Source organism: Pristiophorus japonicus, chromosome 1 (assembly GCF_044704955.1).
Source record: "Pristiophorus japonicus isolate sPriJap1 chromosome 1, sPriJap1.hap1, whole genome shotgun sequence".
Classification (NCBI taxonomy): Eukaryota; Metazoa; Chordata; class Chondrichthyes; family Pristiophoridae; genus Pristiophorus; species Pristiophorus japonicus.
This window is the reverse complement of record NC_091977.1, coordinates 185,623,802-185,649,995: the sequence shown is the minus strand read 5'-3', so window position 1 is coordinate 185,649,995 and position 26,194 is coordinate 185,623,802. Positions and strand designations below refer to the sequence as shown.

Sequence of the window (26,194 nt, the reverse complement as noted above, 5' to 3'; positions counted from 1 at the left end):
GCCTATTGATTTAACAGCATTAACGTGGAGTTGTTAAAACCTCCAAAGGTATGCCTTCCAAAGCAGGACGATTGCAGGTCCTGACGCATACTTTTGAGTCTGGGCTCTCTAAGCTCTTGAGTCACATGACAATAAGACTAGAGCTGATCAACATTGGTAATGATTTTTGACATTTTCCAGTGGCTTTGGTTCAAATAAAAGACTACCTAGTCCAGTTGCCAATACCAATCAATTTGACCATTAAGGAAACCTCCATCTACATTGCAAATAGATTCCTCCCTTTGGATGTTTGCCCGGTGCAGTCTCAAAATGCTAAATTCGAAAGGGAACAATCAGTGGTGCTGCAGACTTTAATACCAAGCTTTCCTAATGCTTTGTATCGCTTGTCTTCATAAAAGCAAAGTCCCTAATGGTTTTCCCATTTGATTATCTTAGTTGCATATGAAATAAAAGATAAAAAGAACGGGCAAATCCTATAGGAGCTCAAGAAATACTGAATATGTTCCTCTGTTGAATCATGCCAACTCAGTATGTGGAGATCTTCATTTTTCTAAAACTTACCTTATCCTTTTGTTGTTTTACATCTTTATAAATAGACCAGTTCCTTCCATCATTACTGTAGGCTACCTTGTACGAACCCACAAATTGTATGTGGCCAAAGTCTTTTGCGCCCTGGGTGATTACACCAGTCACTTTAGTTGGAACAAGCAGATCAATCTGAAAGTGGAAGAAATGTAAAATATAAAACATTTCCAGGGACAAGAGAGAGTTACACCAGCTTTTTGGGAAGAAAAAAAAGTTGTGCAAAATATTTCAATCTTTTGTTTGATGTAAACTGCAACAGTCACTTTTCTGTTACCTCTGTGAAAAATATTTTGCCTATCAAAGTAGTTTTAGTAAGTTCTAGACTCTAATATCATTCGCATCTTTCAAAAATATTACCTATTAAGTCACACCAAAAATTTTACTACGCTGCTGTAGAGAACTAAGTAGAATTGAATAAAGATAGAGTAAAAATGTAAAATACTCAGCATTTTCTGAATTATCATATTGTTTATTTTGGTGCAGAGATGCTACCACAATTATTAAGAGCTGTGTAAATCAGTAAACATTTACAGAATCCTGCCGCAATGTTTATATATTTAAAATAAATTCCAAAAAGAGTGAAATTGATAACTCAATGTTCCTCAGTCATAATGATTGGTTTCTAAAATAGACAACCATTTAAAAAACTTAGTAAAAATGTGATATTTTGCATCAAACAACATCAAATATTGTAGGACAAATCATCATTTGGACATTTTTTTGTTCTTTCATTCAAGGAACATTCTAAGCCTCTTGTAATTTTTAAATGGATACCAATGGCTAGAAATTACTCCACAAACAAAATCACATACCAAGTTTGACTTCAACCATGTGAGAATGTAATACAGGGAGGAATTTCTAGTCATGAACACAGTTCATTTATATTTCAAGTCACAGATCATAATAAATTTAAAGAAAAGTGCAAAACATCAAAGAGCACATGGACTTCTTTGTTACTAATACTGAGACCCACCATTCAGCTGCCACTGATGCTTCCCCCTTGGCCACCAATACAAACCTCCCCATGGACCACCCCGTCCTAGCCCTGAACACTCATCTGTCTCCAGTTTCTCTTTCACCTCCTGTCCAAGCTCATCTTGTCCATGAAGGCCACCTCCTGCTCCCTTGACCCCCATTCCCACTAAACGGATGACGACATAACTTCTTCTTGATTCCCATGCTAACTGATATTGTAAATGGTTCTCTCTCCTCAGGTACTGTTCCCTCCTTTTCAAAACCACCGTCATCACTCTCCCCTAAACATCCACCCTCAAACCCTGTCCTCACAAACTGCCACCCCATCTCCTACCTCCCTTTCCTCTCTAAGTCCTTGAACATGTAATTGCCTCCCAATCCATGGCTGTCTTTTTCGTATTCCCTGTATGAATCCCTCCACAGAAACGAAACAGCCCTAACCAAAGTCTCAAATGGCATCTGCTGAGACTGTAACCACGACAGCAATGCATTATCCCTCCTGGACCGCTCTGCAGCTTTTGACATGATCAACCACACAACTGAATTCCACCACCTCTTCTTTGTTGTCCACGTCAGTTGTATTGCCCTTGCTTGATTCCACTCTTGCCTATCTGATCTTAAGCAGAATCATCATTGATGGCTTCTCCTCTTGCCTTTGCTAGAAATTAGGGGTGCCTAAAAATATATGGTCATGGGAATAAAACTGTGACGCGATTAATACTGAGTTTAAATGATTGTATGTTTCTGCTCGAGACAAGTAAAGGGTTGATGTATAAATTGTGTCTTACTGGAATTGTGTAAGTTTCGATTTCGTAGGAAAACTTGCATTAGAATTTGAGAGGGTGTTTTTAATTAGTTAAAGAATGCATAACATCCCACATAGGGGCTCACAGCAAGACATGGCCTTGCCAGGCTGAGCTTTCTGTTGTCTGTAAGGTTAGGATTTTGACAGGCCTAGAAATGCACTATCACCCGTTTGGGGGCAGTAACATCTGGGAGGCGGGAAACTTTGTGCCAGGCACCGAAGACCTGCCCCGCTCACTAAATTCAGGTTACTGCCCCGGAAGGAAGTGGAGCGCTCCTTCAGAGGGCGAAACCCATTTTAAGGGCCGTGGCACTAATGATGATGTCACAATCTCCGGGCACAGAAGATTGGGGCGCAACACGTAGTGCCGCCGATAAACACTGGCAAATTTAGCGGGACTCATGAGTAGCACTGCGCCCCTTGACAAACTTATTTGCGCTCCGTAACGGGAGGCGCAAATGCACCCAATTTCTCCACCTTTGTCATTAATTTGGCCAATGAAGGCCAACCTATGTTTCTTCCATTATTGCTAATAACCATATTATAATGCTAAGTTAGGAATTGGAGTTTGTTGAATAGAATTGCTTGCTAAGATGTGTAAAAACAGAATTGAATAGAATTTAATGATTAATTTCATAGTACAACAGTCTGATAATGGAATGAAATAGTTAGTACATGCACCAGCTGGATGAACATAAACAACTGATAATAAGCAGTTGTAAACAATGAAGCCTCTGAATCAAGGCATCTGGAGGCCAAGCTTGGTGTGTATGGGCTACTGACTCCAGACCAGGCGGGACAAGACAGGATGAGATCAGAGACTATGGGAGAAAAATTCGGGTTGCAAACGACTTTTCACCTGGGCGCAGCGCCGCTACCGACTCCTGCAAAAGTTTGCGGGAGTTTAGCGGCAGCGGTAACCGGCAGCGCCCCGCTCCTACTGGTAGCACCCCGGGCTGCTGCGCCGGCGATGACGATGTCATCACCATGTGCAGCGACCCGTTTTTGCCCCGGGTGCGAAAATTTGGTAGCGCCCCGTGAAACTGCCGTGGGCAATGCCCACGAGAGCTTCGCGGGGTGTGTTTTGGGCTGTAGGCCGCTCGTAGAGCAAAAATTAAAGGGGAGGTGCAGTAGTAAAAATAAAATGGTCGACTTACCGGTCACAGCCTTCTTCTTTGTAGAACGTGGGGTCCGTGCCGTGATCTTGCAGCCCAGCATCCTGCTCACTGGTGGTCCAGCAATGGCCCGTTACCTGCCTGCAGGTTCGGCAGCTTGGCCCTTCCCTTTAATGGAAGCGGAGGGCCCTGTCTACCCGCCAGTGCTACGTGTCCCACTGCTTAGCACTAGCAACTTTGCATGCCTTTGCGTCCTGGTCCCACTCCCGTGAGGAACTGCAGCGCGATATTTTACACTACAGTTCCTCTTGGGGGCGGTAATATAGCTCGCGGGGCGGGATTTCCGTGCCTGCCGCAGTAACTCCCGCCTCGCGGCTGGTACCTCACACATACAGGACGCTACGGAATTTCGCCCCCCTATAGCTTTGAAAGGAGAGGGCTGGATGGGATAAGAGGGTCCAGATAGATGGATTGTCCTTCAAAACGTATAAACAAGAAAATATCTGTAATGGTTGTGAAGACCCCTCCTTGAGACTCCTAAGGGTGGATACTATGCTAATTTCGGTAACACTCTTGGATAGTTCAAGAAGAGAGACACGAGACAAGGAGGAGAACAAATAAGAGCTTTCACGGACTCCAGCTGTCTGTCCGATCGGGTTAGATACCAGCTACTTGTCACGGTTGTATGTTTTTGCTGTATAACTTGTGTGTTATATTCCATCCTAAACTCCGATTAAACACAATATACCCACCATATTGGTTTGCTTTTGATCCTGATTATTTGAAAGAACAGAGAGATAAGCAAATCCTTGGCCCTCCTGTTCCTCTTGCTGCTCCTTACGATATTATCCAAAGATATAGGGTCAGCTTTCACATGTTTGCTGACAACACCCAGCTCTACCTCTCCATCACCTCTCTTGATCCCTCTATATTGTTAGACTGCTAGTCCGATATTCTCCCTAAGCACTGTGTCAGGCTAAATCAGACTGTTTGCAACCTTGGCATCCTATTTGATCAGGAGCTGAGTTTCCAAATGCATAATCTGTCCATCACAAATAATGCCTACTTCCACCCCAATAACATTGCCCAACTCCTGTTGAAACCCTCGTCTGCAGCTTTTAGACCTTCATTGCAACAGTTACTACACTTCAAAGGTACTTCACTGGTTGTAAAGCACTTTAGGATGTCCTGAGGATGTGAAAGGCGCTATATAAATGCAAGTCTGTTTTTCTTTTCAGACTGGATTATTCCAATGCTAGCGTGGTTAGTCACCCTCTATCCTCTGTAAATTGCAGTTCATCCAGCACTCTGCTACCTGTATTTTATCCTGCATCAAGTCCCGCTCAACGATTACCCGTCCTTGCTAATCTACATTGGTGCCTGGCCCCCAATACCTTAAATTAATATTTCTCATCCTGGTCTCTTCTGCATTTGCCCTTCTCTTCACCATTGGTGGCCGTGCCTTCAGCTGGCTAAGACCCAAGCTCTGATATTATCTCCTGCCTCTCCATCTCCTTTTTAAAACCCAGCATTTTGACCAAGCTTTTGATGACCTCGCCTAATATCTCCTACTTTGGCTCAGCATTTATTTTTGTCATTACGCCTGTGAAGTGCTCTGGGTTGTTTTTCTATGTTAAGGATGCTATTTAAATTCAAGTTGCAGTGGCTGCTAATTAAAGGTGTTCTTTTTATTCAAAAAACATCAAATTGTCCAGTAGTATGGATTAAGCAATTTTAAAGAAAGTGTAATGAAAGTTTATTTTACAAATTTCAATTTGAATTAACAGATAATGTGAATTAGGCAACCTCGAATAAAGAGGAGTCAGCTCGGAGAATGTTTACATTTTTGTATTGTAGCTTGAAGCAATTGCTGTGTACAAGTCCTGTGAAATCTGATTTGAAAATTGCATTTCTTTTAAAGTGTTCCCCCTCATGTATGTATTTCTTTCCTGTAAACATCAAGGAGAAACTTGTATACAATTTATAGGCTTGTATCAAAATGGCAAGTGAAAAAACAAAGGCATTTATATGTATTTTGTGCAAATTGCATTATCAAGTCAAAACTTTCCAAGATTTAGAGAGCTTGGTTGGTCATGCCAATTAGTTTAAGTAGAAACCTGAAAAACATGACCCTCAATTCAACATGGTGAAGTAATAAATTGTTCTGGAATAAAATACATTAATCCCTCTATGACAAACAGCTTCCATGTGTGAGATTAGAGCAGATATGGCAAATGTGATAAACAAGTTTGTTACATGGTACCAAGAGACCATCATTATGATGCCCTACTTTCGAGGGATTTTCCATGCGAAATCTAATTGGATTAAAAATGTAAAATTACCCTTTTGTGTTACAAAATCAAGAGAAAAGTTTGTAATCATTTATATACAAGTTTTAAAAAAAACTTAATAAAACAAATTTTTGTGATTAAGCATCGGAGGATTGATTTCATCTGCCTTGTACCGCAGCTTAAAAACGGTCTGGTTGTCCGAGGCCCTTTTGACTCGATTTTTGAATGAGTTTTAAACTAAGTAGCCAAAACATCAGGGTCCTGGATCATATTTAGGACCCGGTAGAATATTGGTTTCCCACTGGGTGTGGGCCCCAGTGGTATTGACGCTGTGCAGCTGAAGCAGCGGTTCTTAAAGGGGGACAGGTGCATGCCACTCCAAAAAAAATGTACACACTCTTTTGTCATTGATTTTTGTGGGCCAGGAGGAGCATGAATTGCTCTTGGCCTCACAAATTTATTCCTGCCTGCTGCAAATCCCTCCGTGCCCTCTCTTCCCCACCACACTCCCGAATTGCTTCCAAAGTTACAAATGACATCTACTATGACTTTAAAGCCTTACTTCTGGTGGAGGAGCCACTAGATTTCCTACTGCCCTCTAATGAGGCTAGAACACAAAAATAATTTGTGCCTCTGGCAAGCTTCATCGAGCGGGCGGTGCGACGAACGTTGGAATAAAAAAATCAGCCCCCATGTGCTCCCCAAGGAATCAACTGCATTCATATCAGAAGCATAAATGTTGTCTCAATGTATAAAGGCTGACTTTCCTCCCCTCAGCTTCAAGGTATAAAACAGAGGAAAAGGAGGGGGTGGAAGAAGACCCATTTTACAAGGCTCCGCCCCTTTTACATTGCCAAGGGAGTTCCTACAAATGATTTCTGGGTTGGGGGGCAGGGGGGGAATAGAAGTAGTTACAGAACTATGCTGATGAGACAGGAGGATGGCTCTCCCGGCTTATGTTACTCCTCCACGCCAGATGGGCACCCATTTAAAGGGCTCCCTGAAGAAGAGGGCCTTAGGCCCTGCGCCTGGTCTTTCTCAGGTCAGAGAATCCAAAAGGGTAACGAGATGATGGTACCTGGTACTAGTCATCATCCTTGTGCCTGAGGCCTTCTTGATGCGACTCTCAGACAGCAGCAGGAATGTTCTCATAACCAGGTGCTCTAAAAATGAGCAAAACCGATATGGTACTTTAGGAAAAGATCTATTGTACTTTTTGTATTTTTGTTTAGTTCCGGCATAATTTTCTATTCACTTAAACAAGAGCAGTATTGATGGGCTAAGAAAATGCTACTGATATTTTAAAAACTTTATGGCTGAATTTTACCCCTTTCATTTTAGAGTGAAACTGCATTTTGTCCACACACAGAACTATTCACTTCAGAGAAACTCAACTTTACAAAATCCGAATATTTATATGTAATCAACCACTCTGAAGTGGAAACATGCATTAAAATGTTTTGCAAGGGCTCACTACAAGTTAGTTATGGCTGGTATTAGAAACAAGTCATTCAAAAGTTAAAATGTACACATGTAGGCAGTTAACTACATATACTATCTATGGAGCATCTAAATATTAAAGCATTGCAAATAACAAATTATCAGCATCAATTAGTCACAGAACGATCCTATCAAGAAAGTCATTATGGAATGTGCTTTATGTCACCACAAAAATGTTGTAAATTTGTTTTTTTGCGGTAAAATAAAATCTGCACTATTTGCAATTGTTTCAACTGACAGGAAATTTACTAACTATTGAAAATTCCATTTACTGTATCTTTGCATGCTGTTATATATCGTAAAGTATTTTCAACAAGAGAAAATGTTTTAAATGAGCATGATTGGGACTGAACAGTATTGTGGGTTTGCTCACTATCCTTTCATCTCTCTCACCTGGTTACAAATCCAGATGAATGAAGGCACGTCTCCTCTGTGTGGTGGCTGTGAGGATCCAATATAAAATAACTTTGAGTAGCCCTAGCCCAGCTTCCAATGGTCAAGTCCATTGCCACATTTGTTACTAATGTGGTAATCTCATGAAAGCACCAATACGCAAAATGGAAATATTACTCTGGGCTTCTCTGAGAATAGGACTAAAGAACATAAATAGGGGGAGTGTAAAGTGAGCTTTACTCTTCAGCAATCAATGCTATATCTGGCCTTTGTTTAATGTACATTGGGCACCCGAATGGAAAAGGAATATACAAACATAAGAAATAGGAGCAGGAGTAGGCCATTGGGCCCCTCAAGTCTCCTCCACTATTCAATTAAGATCATGGCTGATCTTCTACCTCAACTCCACCTTTCTGCACTATCCTCATATCCCTTGATTCCCTAAATATCCAAAAATCTATCGATCTCTGTCTTGAATATACTCAACAGCTGAGTGACTACAGCCCTCTGGGGTAGAGAATTCCAAAGATTCATTACCCTCCGAGTGAAGAAATTTTTCCTGATCTCAGTCCTAAATGGCTGACCCCTTATCCTGAGACTGTGACCTCTAGTACTAGACTCCCCAGCCCTTGGAAACATCCTCCTTGCATCTACCCTGTCAAGCCCTATCAGAATTTCATATGTTTCAATGAGATCACCTCTCATTCTTCTAAACTCTAGAGAATATAGGCCTAGTTTACTCAATCTCTCCTCATAGGACAATCCCCCCATCCCAGGAATCAGTTTGGTGAACCTATGTTGCACTCCCTCTATGGCAAGTATATCCTTCCTTAGGTAAGACCAAAACTGTGCACAATACTCCAGGTGTGGTCTCACCAGGGCCCAATATAATTGCAGTAATCTTTTTTTACTCTTATACTCCAATCCATTTGTAATAAAGGCCAACACACCATTTGCATTCCTAATTGCTTGCTGTACCTGCATGTTAATTTACTTTGATTCGTGTACAAGGACACCCAGGTCCCTCTGAATACCAAAAGTTCTCAATCTCTAAGCATAAAAAAAAAAATTCTGATTTTCTATTTTTCCTACCAAAGTGGATAACTTCACATTTCTCCACATTATATTCCATTTGTCATGTTCTTGCCCACTCACTTAGCCTGTCTATATCACTTTGTAGCCACTTTGCTTCCTCCTCACAACTTACTTTCCCACCTAGCTTTGGATCATCAGCAAACTTGGATATATTACATTCAGTCCACTCATCTAAGTGATTGATGTTGATTGTAAATAGCTGAGGCCCAAGAATTGATCCTTGCGGCACCACACTAGTTACAGTCTGCCAACTTGAAAATGACCTGTTTATTTCTAAGCAACAATGGGATTTCCGCTTGTCGCTTTTACCTTGTTCCCTGCCCCTCCAATTGCTTAAAAATCTGTTACATCTCTAATTTTTTTCCAGTTTTGATGAAGAGTCATCAACCTGAAACGTTAATTCTGTTTCTCTCTCCACAGAAGCTGTCTGACCTGCTGAGTATTTCCAGCATTTTCTATTTTTATTTCAGATATCCAGCATTCGCAGTATTTTGCTTTTGTCATTTATTCCTACTGTTTTCTGTCCATTATCCAGTCCTCTATCCACGCTAATACATTAGCCCCAATCCCAAGACCTCTAATTTTGTGTGATAACCTCTCTGGTGGTACCTTATTGAATAAGAACATAAGAACAGAAGAAATAGGAGCAGGAGTAGGCCACCTGACCCCTCGAGCCTGCTCCGCCATTTAATAAGATCATGGCTGATCTGATCATGGACCCAGCTCCGCTTCCCCGCCCGCTCCCCATAACTCTTTATTCCCTTATAGCTCAAAAATCTGTCTATCTCCGCCTTAAATATATTCAATGACCCAGCCTCCACAGCTCTCTGGGGCAGAGAATTCCACAGATTTACAACCCTCTCAGAGAAGAAATTCCTCCTCATCTCAGTTTTAAATGGGCGGTCCCTTATTCTGAGATCAGGTCCCCTAGTTTTAGTTGCCCCTATGAGTGGTAATATCCTCTCTGCGTCCACCTTGTCGAGCCCCCTCATTATCTTATATGTTTCGATAAGATCACCTCTCCTCTCATTCTTCTGAATTCCAATGAGTACAAGCCCAACCTACTCAACCTATCTTCATAAGTCAACCCCCTCATCTCCGGAATTAACCTAGTGAATCTTCTTGGAACAGCCTCCAATGCAAGTATAGCCTGCCTTAAATAGGGAGACCAAAACTGTATGCAGTACTCTAGGGTGTGGCCTCACCAATACCCTGTACAGTTGTAGCAGTACTTCTCTGCTTTTATACTCTATCCCCCTTGCAATAAAGGCCAACATTCCATTTGCCTTCCTGATTACTTGCTGCACCTGCATACTAACTTTTTGTGTTTCATGCACAAGGTCCCCCAGGTCCCTCTGCACTGCAGCACTTTGTAATGTTTCTCCATTTAAATTATAATTTGCTTTTCTATTTTTTCTGCCAAGTGGATAACCTCACATTTTCCTACATTACACTCCATCTGCCAAATGTTTGCCCACTCACTTAGCCTGTCTATAATCCTTTGCAGATTTTTTGTGTCCTCCTCACAATTTGCTTTCCCACCCATCTTTGTATCATCAGCAAATTTAGCCACATCCAAGTCATTAATATAGATTGTAAATAGTTGAGGCCCCAGCACCGATCCCTGGGGCACCCCACTAGTTACTGTTTGCCAACCAGAAAATTACCCATTTATTCCGACTCTCTGTTTTCTGTTAGTTAGCCAATCCTCTATACATGCTAATATATTACCCCCAACCCCATGAACTTTTATCTTGTGCAGTAACCTTTTATGTGGCACCTCATCGAATGCCTTCTGGAAATCCAAATACACCACATCCACTGGTTCCCCCTTATCCACCCTGCTCGTTACATCCTCAAAGAACTCCAGCAAATTTGTCAAACACGATTTCCCTTTCATAAAACCATGCTGACTGCTTGATAGAATTATGCTTTTCCAAACGTCCCGTGACTGCTTCTTTAATAATGGACTCCAGCATTTTCCCAACGACTGATGTTAGGCTAACTGATCTATAGTTTCCTGCTTTTTGTCTGCCCCCAATAATCCAAAAATACTACATCCACCGATTCCTTCTTATCTACCATGCAAGTTACTACCTCAAAAATCTCTACCGAATTGGTCAAACACGATTTCCCTTTCTTAAATCCGTGTTGATTCTGCCCAATCATATTATGATTTTCTAAGTGCCCTGTTAACACGTCCCTAATAATAGATTCTAGATTTTTCCCTACAACTGACTTCAGGAAAGTTTTACCTTAGCAGTGCTATCCATCACCTTAATAAGCAGATATTTCATCTTACAAAAAGAAACATGATCCTCCAATGTCAGGTTTGATCTATGGTGATAATTTTCATGAGACTACAAAGTGTACAATAAAGTGGGGGGGGGGGGAAGGGTGTGGGATTAATACTGCATGTACTGGAGTAGTTAAAATGTCTTCTATTTCATTGTAGTTTTGTGCTAAGGTTAAGAGAAATAAGTACTCTTTGTTCTGTTGTGATAAAAGATCATAATTGCAAATTGTTCCTTACTGCAAGCAATTATTTAGCTTTGCAGAGTTTAGATGCAACAAAATAGGTCAACAAATCCTGTGTACCTAAACACGACAAATTAATGCATTTAAAGAAATTAGAGCTTGCAAGTATATAAGGAAGCCCATTAGATAAAGGCTTTAAAACAAATGTTTTTCATTAAAATGAGCATATTTCAGAGAAGTAGATCATGGTATAAAAGGATTTCGCAACAGCTTAAAATGCACTCAAGAGTTCGAATTTCCCAGCGGCACCTTGTAATACAGCGATATTACCCACAGTCCACAATCCTCCAAAGAGCATCGTCTAGGATTCATTAAAATGCGTGAGAAAGGCAGGAAGCCGAAGTAGAGAAAGAAAAAAGATTTGCATTTATATTGTGCCTTTCACGACCTCAGGACATCCAAAGTGCTTTACAGCCAATGAAGCACTCATTGCAGGGTATTCACTGCTGTAATGTAGAAAACTATCACCCTGTTTTAACTCAGTGTGCAAATCAGGCGTTGCCGGGGGGTTTGGTCGGGGGGGGGGGTATTTGGTGGGGGAGGGGGTAGTTGGTGGGGGGTGTTTGGTGGGGGAGAGGGGAGTTGGTGGGGGGGGGGAGGGTGTTTGGTTGGGGAAGGGGGGTATTTGGTGGGGGAGGGGTGAGTTGGTGGGGGGGAGGGCGTTTGGTTGGGGAGGTGTTTGGTGGGGGGTGTTTCGTGGGGGAGGGGGCTAAAGCCACAGCGATAGCCAAGGCGTTTATCGTCACCAGTGACAATACCAAACAAATTTCTCAGCACACGAGTGCTGCTGCAAGTACTGTGAACTGTTAAGTTCTGACTCTAATGTACTGACTTACACGAGACACATGCTGAAGTCAAGGTCACTCAGGACCTGCACCTTTAACTCACAGCTTTCCAGTGCTGCACTTGCCTGAGATCCCCTTTATATACCACAGTGGGACAGGTATGGAGTGTCTCCTGCAAGTGCATCCCTTGGTAAGGTATGCTTATTGTAGCAGGTCATGTCCAGTTACAGTCATGTATAGCATGGTAAGATACAGTTATATACAGTAATGTGAGATACATGACATCACCCTCCCCCAAGGTCTTATTGCCTTTATAGATTCAGTCTCTCAGGTGGTCTGCGCTCTCGCGTGGAGCGTCTTAGTTGTGGTTCAGTTGTTTGCCTTGGTGCCTGTGTTTCTTTCTGTGTGATTGCTGGTATCTCGCCTGGGCTGTCTGTTTCGTTCGGTGTGATTGCTGGTATCTCGCCTGGGCTGTCTGTTGAGACTGCCCTTTCCTCAAGTTGTTCCACCTGTCTGTCCACCAGGTGTGCTGTGAGTTCCACATTGTAGTCTGCCTCTGGTTCTGCAGTGTTATCAGTGAATCTACTTTTTACTTGGTCTACATGCCTCCGGCAGGTTTGGCCATTGTCCATTTGTACAACCAGTAGCCTGTTTCCCTCTTTGTCTGTTACTGTCCCTGCAAGCCATTTGGGACCCCGGCCATAGTTTAGCACAAACACTTTGTCCCCTATCTCATTCCACCTCCCCCTCGAATTTCAGTCATGGTACTCAGTCAGCTTTTGACGTTTAGCCTCAACAATTTCATGCATGTCTGGGAGGATTAACAAGAGCCTGGTCATTAAGGTTCGTTTCATCAATAGTTGTGCGGGGGGAACCCCAGTCAACGAATGCGGACGAGATCTGTATGCTAGCAGAAGTCGCGACAGGCGGCTCTGCAACGTGGGACCTTGAATTCTGAGCATGCCTTGTTTAATGATCTGCACTGCTCGCTCCGCCTGGCCATTGGAGGCTGGCTTGAAAGGTGCCGTCTTAACGTGATTTATACTGTCAACTATAAAATCGTGAAATTCTGCGCTGGTGAAGCATGGACCATTATAACTGACCAATATGTCAGGAATGCCGTGCGTTGCAAACATGGTTCTAAGGCTCTCCACAGTGGGGGAGGTGGTGCTCAAGTTTAAAATGGTGCACTCGATCCATTTTGAAAATGCATCAACGACTACGAGGAACATTTTGCCCATGAATGGGCCCGCATAGTCCACATGCACCCGCGACCACGGTTTGGTGGGCCAGGGCCAGTGGCTTTACTGAGTTGGGCACAAATGGGGCACCGATGGACACAGAGCTCCAAGTCCGCGTCAATGCCAGGCCACCAGACATGAGATCTGGCTATGGCCTTCATAAGGATGATCCCCGGGTGCTCGCGATGGAGCTCCCGGACAAACGCCACCCTGCCTCGTAAGGGCATAACTACTTGGCTGCCCCACATCAGGCAGTCTGCCTGTAGTGCGAGTTCACGCCTATGGAAGGGTTTGACCTCCTCGGGGCAGGCATCGCGAGCCTCTGCCCAGTCACCGGTTAAAATGCATCTTTTAACTAGAGATAACGTGGGGTCGCTGGTCATCCAGACTCTGATTTGGCGAGCTGTCATGGGCGAACCTGTGGATTCAAAGGCATTGATTGCCATGACCATCTCACAGTCCTGTTCGTCGGCCCCTTCTGTGGTCGCCAGGGGTAGCCTGCTAAGCGCGTCGGCACAGTTGTCTGTGCCTGGTCTGTGCCTTATTGTGTGGTCGTAAGAAGCGAACATGAGTGCCCACTGCTGAATGCGTGCCGAGGCGTTGGCATTGATTGCCTTGCACTCGAATAGTAGGGACGTGAGGGGTTTGTGGTCGGTTTCTAACGCAAACTTGGCCCCGAAAAGGTGTTGGTGCATCTTTTTGACACCGTACACGCACGCAAGCGCCTCCTTCTCAACCATACCGTACCCGCGCTCCGCCCGTGAAAGTGACCTGGAGGCATAAGCAACGGGCTGCAATTTACCCGCATCATTGACGTGCTGTAAAACGCACTCGATCCCGTACGCTGATGCATCACACGTAAGGACTAACTTTTTACCTGGGTCAAAAAAGGCTAAAACACTCTTGGAACATAGAAGGTTGCGTGCCTTATTGAAGACGCATTCTTGGGCCTCCCCCCAAAACCAATTGCACCCTTTTCTGAGTAGCACATAGAGAGGCTCCAGCAGCGTGCTCAAGTTCTGCATAAAGTTCCCAAAGTAATTGAGTAGCCCGAGAAAGGCGCGCAGTTCCGAGATATTCCGGGGCCTGGGTGCCAGGCGAATCGCTTCGGTTTTGGATTCGGTTGGGCGGATTCCATCAGTGGCAATCCTTCTGCCCAAAAATTCAACCTCAGGCACGAGAAACAGACACTTGGATTTCTTAACTATTCGGCCTACCTGATCCAATCGACTTAGTACTTCCTCAAGATTACAGAGATGAGAGTCAGTGTCCCTGCCCGTGATGAGTATGTCATCTTGAAACACAACCGTCCCCGGGATGGACTTGAGCAGACACTCCATGTTGCGCTGGAGTATAGCAGCTGCCGACCTGATGCCGAATGGGAATCGATTGTACACAAAAAGGCCTCGATGTGTGTTGATGGTGGTGAGTAGCTTAGACTCTTCGGTCAGTTCTTGCGTCATATATGCAGATGTGAGGTCAAGTTTCGAGAAAAGTTTTCCTCCAGCCAACATGGCAAATAGGTCCTCCGCTCTGGGCAGCGGGTATTGGTCCTGGAGGGAGACTCTGTTTACGGTAGACTTGTAATCCCCACAGATTCGCACGGATTCATCAGGCTTCCTGACGGGGACGATGGGGCTTGCCCAGTCGCTGAATTCCATGGGAGAAATTATGTCTTCCCGCAGAAGCCAGTCCAGTTCGTTTTCAATCTTTTCCCTCATCACATAAGGCACAGCTCTAGCCTTCTGATTGACCGGTCTGGCATTCTGTGTGATGTAGATTCTAACTTTAGCCCTTTTGAAGGTGCCCACACCTGGCTGAAAGAGATGTTCAAAACGGCTTAGAACTGTTGAGTAGGAGGTCCGTTCCTCTGACGACATGGCGTGAACATCATCACATTTCCAATTAAGTTCTGCTAACCAGCTTCTCCCCAACAGGGCTGGGAGATCCCCGGGGACAATCCACAAGGAAAGTCGGTTCACCATCCCTTTGTGTGTGACCGAGAGCATGGCACTGCCAAGGACTGGGACGATTTCTTTAGTATAGGTCCTTAGTTTGGTGTCGATCTGTGTAAGTTTTGGTCTGTTGCTTTTGTGCGGCCACAGCTGTTCAAATTGTTGAACGCTCATGAGGGATTGACTGGCCCCCGTGTCCAGTTCCATGTTGACGGGTATCCTGTTGAGTAGAACCCTCATCATAATTGGAGGCGTCTTGTTGTAAGAACAGTGGACATTGATCATGTTAACCCGCTGTACCACGGTGTCCCGTGCACTGTTCCAACCATCTTCTGGGTCCGCTTTCCGACCTTCCGATTCGTATACCAGCCAAGCTGCTGTTTTTCTGCACATGCGAGCCAGATGCCCTATGTAGTTGCAGTTTCTGCAAATGGCATGCTGAAATCGACACACCCTGGTTGAGTGCCTTCCCCCACATCTCCAACACAGACTGTTTCCATTGTTTCCGAAGGATGAGCTGTGTCTGGCTGATCTCCCTTGAGCTTCTCTCAATCTGTTGTTGATTGCTCGCATTGTGGGTTGATGAGGTGTGATCGGCCGTTCATGTGGCCCTTGATTTTGATGGCTTCTGGAGCCACTGTCTGCTGTTGAAGGCCTGCTCTCCTGCCTTTGTCTGTGTGTGGGGGTAGCGGTTTGTTTCACAATGTGAAGCCCTTGTTCCGATGCCTCGTTGGTTGTCGTACCCGAAGTATAGATCAGCCTCGTTTCTTCTTCGCCTGCCAAGAACGTCTGTGCGACCAGTGCTGCTGCCTCTAGAGTCAAGTTCTTAGTCTCTATAAGCTTTTAAAATATGCCTGCGTGGCCTATTCCTTCAATAAAAAAGTCTCTCAGTACTTCTCTCCTTAGTTCATTGGGGAACTCACATGAACTAGCCAGCTTCCGAAGTTCCGCCACGAAGTCGGGTATGCTCTGGCCCACACAGCGTCTGTAGTTGTAGAACCTGTGTCTGGCCATGTGTAGGCTGCTCGCTGGCTTCAGGTGGTCTCTCACCAGTGTGCTCAACTCCTCAAACGACTTGCTTGCTGGTTTCTCGGGTGCCAGCAGGTCTTTCATTAAAGCGTATGTTTTCGAGCCACAGCTGGTCAAGAGATGGGCTCTTCTCTTGTCTGCCTTATCGTCGTCCAGCCAGTCTTTGGTCACAAAGCTTTGCTGGAGCCTTTCTATAAAGTCATCCCAATTGTCTCCAGCATTGTATTTCTCATCTGAGCTGTTGGTAGCCATTCTGTGGATTCTGTGATCCCGTAACTCGTCGCCACTGTTAAGTCCTGACTCTAGTGTACCGACTTACACGAGACACATGCTGAAGTCAAGGTCACTCAGGACTTGCACCTTTAATTCCAGCTCTCCAGTGCTGCACTTGCCTGCGACCTCCCTTTATATACCTCAGTGGGACAGGTATGGAGTGTCTCCTGCAAGTGCATGCCTGGTGGTAAGGTATGCTTATTGTTAAAGGTCATATCCAGTTACGGTCATGTATAGCATGGTAAGATACAGTTATATACAGTAATGTGAGATACATGACATGAACAAAGTAGCGTTGTTTTTGAATCGAAATGTACAGGGCAGGACTTACACACCTGCAGCTGCACGTCTGCAGATGACTCAGAGTCCAACATCAAAGGTGGTGAATACAAGGCCATTAACACCTTGTTGGCGCTGCGGGGGTGATCATCGTTTCCATTCATGCCGCTTCAAAGAATACGTTTGCAAGGGCTGTGGAACAATAGGACACCTCCAACGTATGTGCAGGTGAGCTGAAAACCCTGCTAATCCTGCAAACCACCATGTTGCAGAGGAGGACAGATTCACGGTGGATCATGATGAACCAGAGCCCCAGACTGTGGAGGCAGAGGTATATGGGGTGCACACATTCACCACAAAGTGTCCCCCGATAATGCTGAATGTTGAATTAAATGGACTCCCAGTGTCAATGGAGCTGGACATGGGCGCAAGCCAGTCTATAATGAGCAAAAAGACTTTTGATAAATTGTAGTGCAGCAAGGCCTCAAGGCCAGTCCTGACTCCCATTCGTACTAAACTGAGAACGTACACAAAGGAACTGATTCCCGTAATCGGCAGTGCTACCATAAAGGTCTCTTACAATGGAGTGGTGCACGAGTTACCACTCTGGGTGTTACCGGGCGATGGCCCCAAGCTGTTCGGCAGGAGCTGGCTGGGAAAGATACGCTGGAACTGGGACGACGGCCAAGCACTTTCGTCCATCGACGACACCTCATGTGCCCAGGTCCTAAACAAGTTCCCCTCGTTGTTCGAACCAGGCATCGGGAAGGTCCAAGGAGCAAAAGTGCAGATCCATTTGATTCCGGGGGCGCGACCCATCCATCACAAGGCGAGAGCATACCTTACATGATGAGAGAGGGGGTGGAGATCGAGCTGGACAGGCTGCAACGAGAGGGCATCATTTCGCCGATCGAATTTGATGAGTGGGCCAGTCCGATTGTTCCAGTCCTCAAGGGAGACAGCACCGTCATAATCTGTGGTGATGATAAGGTAACTATCAATCGTTTCTCACTGCAGGATCAATACCCGCTACCAAAGGCAGACAACCTATTTGTGATGCTGGGGGGAGGGAAAATGTTCACGAAGTTGGACTTGATCTCAACCTACATGACACAGGAGCTGGAGGAATCATCGAAAGGCCTCACCTGCATCAACACACACAGAGGTCTCTTCATTTACAACAGATGCCCGTTTGGGATTAGATCGGCCGCGGCGATATTGCAGAGGTACATGGAAAGCTTGCTGAAGTCGATCCCGCGCACCGTGGTCTTCCAGGACGACATCTTGGTTACAGGTCGGGACACCGTCGAGCACCTGCAGAACCTGAAGGAGGTTCTTAGTCGGCTTAATCATGTGGGGCTCAGGCTAAAGCCTGACATCAGGAGTGGGAAAAATGTTGGAATCAATCATTAAGGATGAAATAGCAGCACATTTGGAAACCGGTGACAGGATCGGATCAAGTCAGCATGGATTTATGAAAGAGAAATCATGCTTGACAAATCTTCTGGAATTTTTTGAGGATGTAATTAGCAGAGTAGACAAGGGAGAACCAGTGGTGTATTTGGACTTTCAAAAGGCTTTTGACAAGGTCCCACACAAGAGATTGGTGTGCAAAATCAAAGCACATGGTATTGGGGGTAATGTACTGACATGGATAGAGAACTAGTTGGCAGACAGGAAGCAGAGAGTCAGGATAAACGGGTCCTTTTCAGAATGGCAGGCAGTGACTAGTGGAGTGCCGCAGGGCTCAGTGCTGGGAACCCAGCTCTTTACAATATACATTAATGATTTTGATGAGGGAATTGAGTGTAATATCTCCAAGTTTGCAGATGACACTAAGCTGGGTGGCGGTGTGAGTTGTGAGGAGAACGCTAAGAGGCTGCAGGGTGACTTGGACAGGTTAGGTGAGTGGGCAAATGCATGGCAGATGCAGTATAATGTGGATAAATGTGAGGTTATCCACTTTGGGGGCAAAAACAACAAGGCAGAATATTATCTGAATGATGACAGATTAGGAAAAGGGGAGGTGCAGCGAGACCTGGGTGTCATGGTTCATCAGTCACTGAAAGTGGGCATGCAGGTACAGCAGGCGGTAAAGAAGGCAAATGGTACGTTGGCCTTTATTGCTAGGGGATTTGAATATAGGAGCAGGGAGGTCTTACTGCAGTTATACAGGGCATTAGTGAGGCCTCACCTGGAATATTGTGTTCAGTTTTGGTCTCCTTATCTGAGGAAGGACGTTCTTGCTATTGAGGGAGTACAGCGAAGCTCCACCTGATTGATTCCAGGGATGGCTGGACTGTCATATGAGGAGAGACTGGATCAACTGGGCCTTTATTCACTGAGAGGGGATCGCTTCGAAACGTATAAGATTCTGACGGAACTGGACAGGTTAGATGCAGGAAGAATGTTCCCGATGTTGGGGAAGTCCAGAACCAGGGGACATAGTCTTAGAATAAGGGGCAGGCCATTTAGGACTGAGATGAGGAGAAACTTCTTCACTCAGAGAGTTGTTAACCTGTGGAATTCCCTGCCTCAGAGAGTTGTTGATGTCAGTTCATTGGATATATTCAAGAGGGAGTTAGATATGGCCCTTACAGCTAAGGGGATCAAGGGGTATGGAGAAAAAGCAGGAAAAGGGGTACTGAGGTGAATGATCAGCCATGATCTTATTGAATGGCGGTGCAGGCTCGAAGAGCTGAATGGCCTACTCCTGCACTTATTTTCTATGTTTCTATGAAGTGTGTTTTACTGGCTCCTGAAGTAGAGTTCCTGGGGAGAAGAATCGCGGTGGACGGCATCAGGGCACCGATTTTAAGATGGAGGCAATCAAGAACACATCGAGACCACAGAACGTGACGGAGCTGCGATCGTTTCTAGGACTCCTGAACTATTTTGGTAACTTCTTAGCAGGTCTTAGCACATTGTTAGAACCACTGCACTCTTTACTGCGCAAAGGAGATGAATGGGTATGGGGTAAAATCCAAGAAAATGCCTTTGAGAAAGCTAGGAAGCTGTTATGTTCCAAAAATTGCTTGTGTTGTACGATCCATGTAAGCGTTTGGTACTAGCATGTGATGCGTCATCGTACGGGGTCGGATGTGTATTGCAACAAGCTAATGAATTTGGGAAATTGCAACCGGTTGCTTATGCATCCAGAAGTCTGTCTAAGGCTGAGCGGGCCGACAGTATGATCGAAAAAGAAGCGTTAGTGTGTGTTTACGAGCTAAAGAAAATGCATCAATATCTGTTCGGGCTCAAATTTGAATTGGAAACTGATCATTAGCCGCTTATATCCCTCTTTTCTAAAAGCAAGGGGATAAATACCAATTCATCGGCCTGCATCCAGAGATGGGCGCTCACATTGTCCGCATACAACTACTCCATCTGCCACCGGCCAGGCACAGAAAACTGTGCCGATTCTGTCAGTAGGCTGCCATTGCCCACCACAGGGATGGAGATGGCACAGCCCGCAGATTTAGTCATAGTAATGGAAGCATTCGAGAATGAGCAATCAGATTAGAACCTTGACGAGCCAGGACCCCTTACTACCCTTAGTAAAAAACTGCGTGCTCCACGGGAGTTGGTCTAGTGTTCCGTTAGAGATGCAGGAAGAAATAAAGCCGTACCAGCGGCGCAAAGATGAAATGTCTATTCAGGCAGACTGCCTCCTATGGGGTAATCAGGTCGTGGTGCCAAAAAAGGGCAGAGACACTTTCATCAGTGATCTCCACAGCACCCACCCAGGCATTGTAATCATGAAAGCAATAGCCAGATCCCACGTGTGGTGGCCCGGTATCGATGCAGACTTAAGAGTCCTGCATGCACAAATGTAATACATGTTCACAGTTAAGCAATGCACCCACCCAGGGAGGCACCACTAAGCTTATGGTCCTGACCCTCCAAACCGTGGTCCAGGGTCCATGTCGACTATGTAAGCCCATTCTTGGGAAAAATGTTCCTTGTGGTTGTAGATGCATACTCCAAATGGATTGAATGTGTGATAATGTCAGCAAGCACGTCCGCTGCCACCATTGAAAGCCTACAGGCCATGTTTGCGGCACACGGCCTACCTGATGTCCTTGTAAGTGACAATGGGCCGTGCTTTACCAGTGCCAAGTTCAAGGAGTTCATGACCCGCAATGGGATCAAACATGCCACATCTGCCCCGTTTAAACCAGCGTCCAACAGTCAGGCAGAACGAGCAGTTCAAACAGAGCTTGAAAAGAGTAACTGAAGGCTCACTGCAGACTCGCTTATCCCGAGTCCTGCTTAATTACCGCACAAGCCCCACTCGCTCACTGGAGTATCTCCCGCTGAACTGCTCATGAAAATGGCACTTAAGACAAGGCTCTCGTTAGTACACCCTGATCTACACGAACAGGTAGAGAGCAGGCGGCTTCAACAGAATACATATCATGATCGCGCAAATGTGTCACGTGAAATTGAGATAAGTGATCCTGTATTTGTGTTGAACTATGGACAAGGTCCCAAGTGACTTCCTGGCACTGTTTTGGCCAAAGAGGGGAGTAGGGTGTTTGTGGTCAAACTCTCAAATGGACTCACCTGCAGGAAACACTTGGAGCAAACCAAACTTACGGACTATCCAGAACAACCCACAATAGACTCTCCCTTTTTCGACCCTCCAACACACAGAAGCGGCAACCGCCCCAGCGGTTGGCCACGAAGCAGAACCCATCACCCGCAGAAACCCCGCAGGACTCACCACCCCCAGCAGCCCGGCAAGGCCAGCTGTGCAGCAGCCCAGTGAGGGCCCAACAAACAACTCACCAAAATCAGGATTTGCACCGAGACGATCAACCAGGGAAGGGAAGACCCCAGATCGACTCACATTGTAAATAGTTACACTGCTGACTTTGGGGGGGCGGGGGGGTGGGGAGTGTTGTTATGTATGTAAAACTTTAAATACCATGCCTATCCACCAGAGGGCTCATCCCCTGGAGTCCCAAGGGATCCCACAATCCCTTGAGAGCACATGTACATAAGGAGGCCTCACAGGCTGAAGAGGCACTCTGAGATCTGTAATAAAGGACTCTGGTTACACCTTACTTTGAGCTTGCAGCATCTAGTCTGACTCTTTATTCAAGACATAACAGTTGCTGTGAACAATAACTTGCAGACTCTGATTGCAGCCATATTTCGGATAGATAGAAACCTAGACTTGACCCACTGATATGCAGCAAAGTGCTCTCCAGCTCCTTTCTTGCAGGGAAGTGTAGGTGGGCCTTTGGAGGGAAGATGGTGAGAGGGTTCATGGATGTGGGGGCTCTGCTATAAGCAGTCCCATTTCTTCCCCCGTAGTCCACCCTCCGTCAGAGCCCCACATGTTCCCTCCCGACCCTATGGCAGAGTCTGCCCCTGCACAGGTGCAGGAGGAACAATCTTTGGTGGGCCCTCACAGGCTCCAAAACCCAGAGGACATCTGCCAAAAGTAGCAAACAGTCAAAACAGGGAAGTGACCTGCCTCTACACCTGCTGAAGCCACAGGGTTTGCACGGCGAAGAAATTGTAGGATGAGAAAGATGAAACAATTGTAGATGCACATGGATGTTAGAGGGTTGCGTTTCTGTTGATTTTTTGTGCCATGTAAAATTATTTCTTTGTATCATTATCGTCTTGGTCCATTTTTGCCTGCTGCCTGGAACGTGGCCTCGACAGTTGGAGTGAATGGTAAGACATTATTTAACCTCGAGCAATGGGTGTGTGTGACAGGAATGGTTTGGTCATTTTAGGATGTTTTGTGGTGATGTTGGGGGGAGTTGGTTCAGCATGTGGGTGCCATATTGGTGCAGTGGTGAAACTTAACTAAATTGAGCCATTATGAGGCCAGCTTGGGCCTCCCGGGCAGCACTGCTGGTGTAATACCCACCTCAGGTTCCTCCTCCTCCTGGTGTTCCTCCTTCTCCTCTTTTCATCCTCCTCCTCCTTCGTAGAGGCTCTGCACTCTGCACCTTGCTCCTGCTGCAGCTCCAATCCTCGCTGCTGCACTCTGTTGTACATACCACATTGTTCTGGAGACCCTGGCTGGTGTGTATTGAAGTGCTCCTCCGGATTTGTCCAGGCATCTGAAGCACAGCTTCAGCATCCCAACTGCTTGCTCTGTTACACATCTCGTCATCATTATTGCTTGGTCTCCTCAAGTGTCATTAGCCATGTCTTCAGTGTATACTCCTTGTCTCCAAACAGCTAGCACCAAGTCTGGTTGGAGGCGCGAAGGGCGGAGAGAGGGTGGACTGGTGCAGGACGAATGAATCATGACAGCCCCCTGGGAATCTGGTGCACACATGCATAATGATCTTTTTGTGGCTGCAGATGAGTTGCAGACTGATGGAGTGGAAGCCCTTCTGGTTCACAAACACTCCTGGGTGATGTCGGGATGCCTTGATGGCCACATGTGTGCTGTCGATGTTGCCCTGCACCTGTGGGAAGCTAGCCAGAGCCGCAATGCCGAGCGCCTGCTCAGTAACACTGGATTCAGTGGCGGCAAATTGTACATATGTACCTGCCTTGTCAAACATGGCATCGGTCACCAGGGTGATGCATTTGTTGGCGGACAAATGTGAGATCCTGCAAATGTCTGCTGCAGATCCCTGGAAGGAGCCTGAGGTGAAGAAGTTGAGGGCGGTGGTAACTTTGACAGTCTCTGTCATGTATCTTACATTATTATATATAACTGTATCCGAACATGCTATACATGACTGTAATAAGATATGGCCTCTAACCACCAGCATACCTTACCACCAGGGGTGCACTTGCAAGAGACAGGTATATAAGGGCAGGTCTCAGGCAAGTGCAGCATTCCAGAGCTGTGAAATAAAGGTGCAGGTCAAGAGTGACCTTGACTTCACTACGTGCCTCGTGTGAATCTGTACTGAGGGGACAGGACTTTACAGTGGCGACGGGTTACGGGATTACAGAATCCACAAAATGGCGAACAATGGATCAGATGAAAAGTACAATGCAGGAGACAATTGGGAGGACTTTATAGAAAGGCTCCAGCAAAGCTTTGTAACCAAAGACTGGTTAGGCGACGATAAGGCAGACAAGAGAAGAGCCCACCTCTTGACCAGCTGTGGCTCAAAAACATACGCTTTAATGAAGGATCTGTTGGCACCTGAGAAACCAGCAAGCAAGTCGTTTGAAGGATTGAGCACACTGGTAAGAGACCACCCGAAGCCAGCGAGCAGCCTACACATGGCCAAACACAGGTTCTACAACTACAGACGCTGTGTGGGCCAGAGCATACCCGACTTCATGGCGGAACTTCGGAGGTTGGCTAGTTTATGTGAGTTCTCCGATGAACTGAGGAGAGAAATGCTGAGAGATTTTTTCTTTGAAGGAATAGGCCATGAAGGCATATTCCGAAAGCTCATAGAGACCAAGAACCTGACCTTAGAGACAGCAGCACTGGTTGCACAGACATTCTTGGTAGGGGAAGAAGAAACGAGGTTGATTTACAATGCAGGTACGACAACTAACAAAATATCGGAACAAGAAGTTCACAGCACTAAACAAGCTGCTATCCCCACACACAGGCAAAACCGGGAGAACAGGTTCTCGACAGCAAGCAGAAGCCATCAAGGGCCACAGGAACGGCCGTTCACACCTCATTAACCCACAATGCGAGCAATCAACTACAAACTGAGAGAAGCTCAAGAGAGATCAGCCAGACACAGCTCATTCTTTGGAAACTCTTTGAACAATGGAACAGGTCTGTGCTGGAGGTGTGGGGGTGGGCACTCGGCAAGGAGATGCCGATTTCAGCAGGCTGTTTGCAGAAATTATGAATATACAGGGCATTTGGCCCGCATGTGCAAAAAAACGACAGCTTGGCTGGTATACGAATCGGATAGGTCAGAAAGCGGACCAGAAGATGGTGGGGACAGTACCCGGGACACCGGTGTACAGCGGGTCAACACAATCAACGGCCACTGCTCCGACAACAGGACGCCTCCTATAATGATGAGAGTCCTACTCAACGGGATATCTGTCAACATGGAGCTGGATACGGGAGCGAGTCAATCTCTCATGGGCGCTCAACAATTTGAACAACTGTGGCCGCATAAAAGAGACAGACCAAAACTCACAAGGGTCGACACCACACTAAGGACCTATACCAAAGAAATCGTACCAGTCCTAGGCAGCGCCATGATCTCTGTCACACACAAAGGGACAGTGAACCGACTTCCCCTGTGGATTGTCCCCAGAGACCCCCAGCACTGCTGGGGAGAAACTGGCTGACAAAAAACTAAACTGGAAATGGGATGATGTCCATGCCATGTCATGAGAGGAATGGACCTCCTGCTCAACAGTTATAAAGCAATTTGAACATCTCTTTCAGCCAGGTGTGGGCACTTTCTAAGCGGCCAAAGTCAAAATCTACATCACACAGGATGCGAGACCGGTCGATCACAAGGCCAGAGCTGTACCCTATGTGATGAGGGAAAAGATTGAACACGAACTAGACAGGCTTCTGCGGGAAGGCATTATATCACCTGTGGAATTTAGCGACTGGGCAAGTCCCATCGTCCCAGTCATGAAGCCTGATGGATCCGTACGAATCTGTGGGGACTACAAATCTACCATAAACAGAGTCTCCCTACAGGACCAGTATCCGCTGCCCAGAGCGGAGGACTTATTTGCCACATTGGCTGGAGGTAAACTTTTCTCAAAATTAGACCTCACATCTGCGTATATGACGCAAGAATTCACCGAGGAATCCAAGCTACTCACCACCATCAACACACTTCGAGGCCTTTTCATGTACAATCGATGCCCATTCGGCATCAGGTCGGCAGCTGCCATATTCCAGCGCAACATGGAGAGTCTGCTCAAGTCCATCCCAGGGAAGGTTGTATTTCAAGACGACATACTTATCACGGGCAGGGACACCGCCTCCCATCTCCGTAATTTGGAGGAAGTACTAAAGCAGTTGGATCAGGTCGGCCGATGAGTCAAGAAATCCAAGTGCCTGTTTCTAGCACCCGAGGTTGAATTTTTGGGCAGAAGGATTGCCGCTGATGGAATCCGCCCAACAGAGTCCAAAACAGAAGCAATTCACCTGGCACCCAGGCCCCGAAATGTCACAGAACTGCGCGCCTTTCTCGGGCTACTCAATTACTTTGGGAACTTTATGCAGAACTTAAGCACGCTGCTGGAGCCTCTCCACGTGCTACTCAGAAAGGGGTGCAATTGGTTTTGGGGGGACGCCTAGGAACGTGCCTTCAATAAGGCACGCAACCTTCTGTGTTCCAACAGTGTTTTGACTTTCTTTGACCCAGGTAAAAAGCTAGATCTCACATGCGATGCGTCAG

The 26,194-nt window shown here is 45.9% G+C and overlaps 1 protein-coding gene across 3 annotated transcripts in view; it reads right to left on the bottom strand.

Annotated features, from left to right (window-relative positions):
• The window catches only part of LOC139267300 (EGF-like repeat and discoidin I-like domain-containing protein 3), a 342,920-nt gene that overhangs the window by 5,971 nt on the left and 310,755 nt on the right, over positions 1 to 26,194 (bottom strand). For all 3 annotated transcript variants that reach the window (XM_070885392.1, XM_070885398.1, XM_070885409.1), the window contains one exon: positions 562 to 717. In XM_070885392.1, coding sequence (XP_070741493.1) covers positions 562 to 717 — 156 coding nt within the window. The remainder of the gene's footprint in view (positions 1 to 561; positions 718 to 26,194) is intronic.